This window comes from Capsicum annuum, chromosome 3 (genome assembly GCF_002878395.1).
Source record: "Capsicum annuum cultivar UCD-10X-F1 chromosome 3, UCD10Xv1.1, whole genome shotgun sequence".
NCBI lineage: Eukaryota > Viridiplantae > Streptophyta > Magnoliopsida > Solanales > Solanaceae > Capsicum > Capsicum annuum.
In genome coordinates, this window is record NC_061113.1 from 244,293,191 (window position 1) to 244,298,291 (window position 5,101).

The 5,101-nt window shown below is 36.6% G+C and overlaps 1 protein-coding gene and 1 pseudogene across 1 annotated transcript in view; one reads left to right on the plus strand and one right to left on the minus strand.

Annotated features, from left to right (window-relative positions):
• Nucleotides 1-1,632: 1,632 nt before the first annotated feature.
• Nucleotides 1,633-3,216, minus strand: LOC107864926 (annotated as a pseudogene).
• Nucleotides 3,217-3,742: 526 nt separating this feature from the next.
• Nucleotides 3,743-5,101, plus strand: part of LOC124896870 — a 9,559-nt gene continuing 8,200 nt past the window's right edge. The window contains exon 1 of the mRNA XM_047408727.1: nt 3,743-4,004. Coding sequence (XP_047264683.1) covers nt 3,743-4,004 — 262 coding nt within the window. The remainder of the gene's footprint in view (nt 4,005-5,101) is intronic.

Here is a 5,101-nt window from a genome sequence, read left to right on the forward strand (position 1 = left end):
ATGGGCCAAGTTTATGTTCACCACAACAACATCAAAATACAAGCTCAAATCAAGATATAGACTCAATGTGTTAGTAAGGAACAAAAGTAACACTTAGAGACAACAAATAAAAGTAAAAATCTCGGCCAATACACAACAAAAACATAATTTTCGGCCAAGAACATAAAATGGACAGATTGCTCTCTTTTCTGGAATTTTCAGTTTTCAACTTCTTTTTTTTTATTTTTCAACTCTCAAGCTCAAGATTGATCTTGTTAGAACAAAATCAAAGATGAATCTGATACCAAATTATACAATAAAGACAAGGAACACACAAAAACACACTCCAAAAATAGTCCACTATATAGTTCAAGAACCGAGGACCCTTTTGAAGACCACTCTCGAATTCGACAAATACAACAAGAATACTAGAAACAAGGGTGTATTTGACAACAAATCAGCCACCACAAACTAAAAAAGAGATTAACAAGATAACATGATGAAGAACAAGATGAACAATAACATAATGGAAACAACAATATACGTTTTTGACTAGAACAAAGTACAAGAAATGTAAAGAGAGGTAGTGAGACATATATTATTACAAGACCTTAGAACTAGGGTGTGTATTAAACACCTAAACCCTTACAAACATGTAATAAGAACACCTACACTCTTTGTGGACACAAGAGGGACCTCAATCCTTCAAGCACCCAACGTTCCAAGCCATGAATCCAACACGAGTGATTCCACACTCAAGTTGAAACCTAGTTTCGATTTTGCCTCGAAGGAGAGAGAACTTGATGTTTCAAAAGTCATACAAGACTTACAAATATCATGAATAATCTAAGACTAAATGACCTAAAATGTTCTATTTATAGTAGGTTACAAAAATAGTGTGAAATGTCCAAAAAACCCTTAGTCAAATCCTTCACTTTGGGCACCCTTGGAGTGTAGTTTGTGGACTGTTTTGGAGCCTATTTAGGCCTTCCTTTGCACTTCACTTGTACTCTCCAAGTCTCAGGTTCAATACATCTCACATACGTCCATCCTCATGATCGTACTTGTGTCAGGTTTGTTGCAGTAGGCTTGAATCTCCTTAAAGAGAGCAAGATATCCGCGCCTCAGCCGAAAAAGATGAAAAGATATTTCTTTATTTTCTTCACTTGTAATTTTATTGTAATTTCACCAACAATATATATATATATATATAAATAATTATTCTCGTTGTGGATGCCACTAGTTAATAGTTTATATATCTCCTATAAATTAAAATTTTTGAAGAGATCATCTCCAAATTATATATACAATGAAGCAAATAGCAGAAAACCAAATAGACTAATGATATTATTAATGGGGTGAAATTTTTTTGTGAAAACTGAGATTTTTCTTACCAAAGCCACTCGTCTACTCTGACATGAGTGCTGATCCCAAAGAACCTCTCGGGCTGAAACGCTTCAGAATTGTGCCACCATAATTAGGAAGTACAATTAACAACCAGAGAAAGAGGAACATTATTTGCCTAGCGTATGTTGGAGGCAGCCCAATGTTGGAGGCAGCCCACCTTGCAGAATGTAGACTGCAGGAATGTCATGGTAAAATTTCAAGATGAAAAGCAACTTCCTAAGCCATTGCTACATACAACATAAGAAATCAAATACGTGGAGATGCAACAACTAATAAAGGAAACTTTCGCCTAACTGTAATTCCAAGTGCTTCATCCATATCCAAATCTTCAGGTTTTGTTCAATTTGGTAACGAAAATTCAAAATGAAACAACATTCTTGCCAATGCCAACTCATTCACAACTTTAGCGAATGTAATTCCGGGACAACCTCTTCTTCCAGCACCAAATGGAATTAACCCGAAATGTAGCACTTTGTAATCCACAGAACTGTCCAAAAACCTTTCTGGTTGAAACTCCTCCAGATTTTCCCATATGGTCGGGTCTCTGGAGATGGCCCAGGGACAAACAAAGACTTGAGTTCCAGCAGCTACGTTGTAGCCCAACACTTTGGTGTCCTTTATTGCTTCTCGAGGAAGCAATGGCACCGGAGAATGAAGCCATAGACTCTCTTTGATCACTGCTGCTAAATAAGGCATGTGCTCCAAGTCGTCCTCTGTTACGTCTGACTTCCCTTCAGTGACTTGTCTCACCTCGTCTCTTAATTTTCGCAATGTTTTTGGATTCCTCATGAGTTCATTCATTGTCCATTCTAAAAGAGTGGAGGTTGTATCTGTTCCTGTAGAAAACATATCCATTATAATAGCTTTAATTGAATCCATTTCAACCTTAAAACCCGATTTGTTTTCTTTCTGAACTTGGAGCAGTATATCCACAAAGTCTGCTGACTCTTCCTCTTCGTCATCTATTTTCGTCTCCCTGTGTTCCTCAATTACACCTTCCAAAAATGCGCTAAACTCTGCAGCCACTTTGGCATTTAAACCATTGAAACGATTCACCATGGAAGCCACGGCATGAAATCACCAATATTTAAAACACCCAACAATTCAACAAACTCTAATAACAATGTCTTAAACTTTTTCCCTTCTTCCCCGTCACAATACTTCCTTCCTAATGCCACTCTACAAAGCACGTCATTCGTCATGCTCACAAACAGCTCGGTCAAATCAACAACTTGTGAACTGTCAATTGAATCCTTAATCTTTTTTAGAAGAAGAGAAGTTTCCTCTTCCCTGATTTTGCCAAAAGATTGGACTCTTTTATTGTTCAAAAGCTGAAGCATGCAAATACTTCTGGCGTTCCTCCAGTACTCACCGTATGGGGTGAAAGCCACGTCCTTGGGTCCGAAAAAGAGCTTGCTGGGAATACTCGACATAGGCTTGTCAGCAAAGCCCACGTCTTGGGTTTTCATGATCTGTGAAGCTGCTTCGGCTGATGATGCGATCAAGACAGGCACGCTGCTGAACTGAAGCATCATCATTGGACCATGTTCGTTAGATAGTTTTTGGAGCGAACGATGTGGATGTAGGCCCAGTTGGTGAAAGTTTCCGATAAATGGAAGCTTAGGAGGAGATGGAGGAAGATTTTTCTTGGATTTTTTGGATGAAAGCTGGAAAAATGATAGTAGAACAAATGACAAGAAAATTAAGAAGGGAAGAAACGCAAATAAGGATATCATTTTCTTTTCGACTGTAATTAGTTTTTATATTTTGCAAGAAATAGAAGAGATATTGGTTAAATGTGCATGGTTGAGGATTGGGGAGTTGTTCTCCTTTTATAGATTTTTATTATAGAGACCAAATGAAAGGAGAATGCAGCCCACGAAGGACAAGAAATTAAAGAGACAATTTTGAAAAAATAAAGCTAGGATTACTTCACTTTATAAGTGATTAACACGTTTGGTGTAATGCATAAGGAAAGATAATCTTCGAATAAATTTATATTTTTGAAATGTGGTTGGGGAAGGGATTAAAAGGTGGAAATTAGGTAGCTAACTAGAACTACAAAAATTCTCCAACTCCTTTGAATTCAAACATAGAAAGCAAAAAATATATTTACTAACTTACCATTAATTAATAAATACTTACAAAAATTATATAAATCTTTGGTGGTTTCTCGATTATGTAAAATTTTTATTTATTTAAAGAAGGGTAAAAATTGGAAGGACGTGATTAATATCTTCTTGATCACCACTTATTCTTCATATAGCAGCTAATGAAGGGCATATTGAAGTAGTATGTGTGCTGCTTGCATGTATAGAAGATCATAATACTAATTACTAAGGAGAAACTCACGAGCATGATGGATGCTAGTGGAGATACAGCCCTGCACAAGGCCGTGCGGAGCCAACATCTAGATGTGGTTAAGCTCTTGGTGACAGAAGATTCTGAATTTGAATTTCCGCATAACCATGCACAGAAGACGCCACTCTATCTGGCGTCTGAATCTGGTTTTCACGGTGCTTTAATGAATATCTTGATATCCTGCAAGAAACCAACTTATGCTGCAGGTCCATCTAATAGAACGCCGCTGCATGCAGCAGTAATTCAGGAACATAAAGGTACATAATTTTTTGTTATTTACTATATCAATATCTAACTTCAGTTGACTTTCCCATAATCTGTTGATGATTTCGTAATCTCTGTTGTGGAGCTATATTTGCGAGAAGATCTACCTCTTTTTTAACTCGAAAAGATTAGATTTATAGTTCGAAAGGGTTTTCATTATTAAAGTAATAAAAAATGAAAATTTTGTTTTGAAAAGAATTATTTACATTTAAACTCAGAGTCGCCACTTGGCATAAATCAGTGTGCCAAGTCACCCGTGGATATCTTTTTTCAAAATGATTTTGACTCTATAAAACTGATCCGCGAACAGAGATTCCGGCTAAGGAATTTTGTTCACCGAGGGGAAGGTGTTAGGCACCCCTTGATCCCGTGGTTCGACCACGGTCGCTTGGTGGAGTATATCGGCTAATTTGAACACTATGAATGTATAAACTACACCAAACATAAATAAAACGATCAATCAAGCAAACAAATCCAAAAACAATGTCTAGTCCAATTATACAGTCCAAAATAGAAAAGAATGCGAAAATGTAAATCCTATTCTACCCTACACTAATTTTATACTACGCTCCCATGCTACCCGATGCCTCGGACCTTTATCACGGACGTCCTCCAAATACAAAATACTTCGGGACATTCCACGACGAATAAATACAAGTGATCGCGGGGCATTCCCCGATTAAATGAATACATTTCCAAATGCAAGAACTAAAATCAAACCGTTCAACTCAAATTCCACATTCAAACATTCAACAAGAAAACTTATTCCTAAACTTTTGCCTACCCGAACCAACATTCGCCTATCCATTTCAACATATCATAATTTTATCACATTCCAACAATATTCATGCTCATTACGAATTAAACAAAACAACAATAAACCAAAGCTAATCTAAATTTAACATTTTTATTAATTTCTCAATTTCATCCCCCAAATCCATTTTTAACCACATTATTAAACCAGGTCGACTATCAAATCACTTTTCAAAATCCGAAACCAACAACACATACCCCAACGAAGATTCAAACATTTAAGCATACCAATCATTCATATCCACAACAACAATTAACATTTTGCTCGAAATATTCA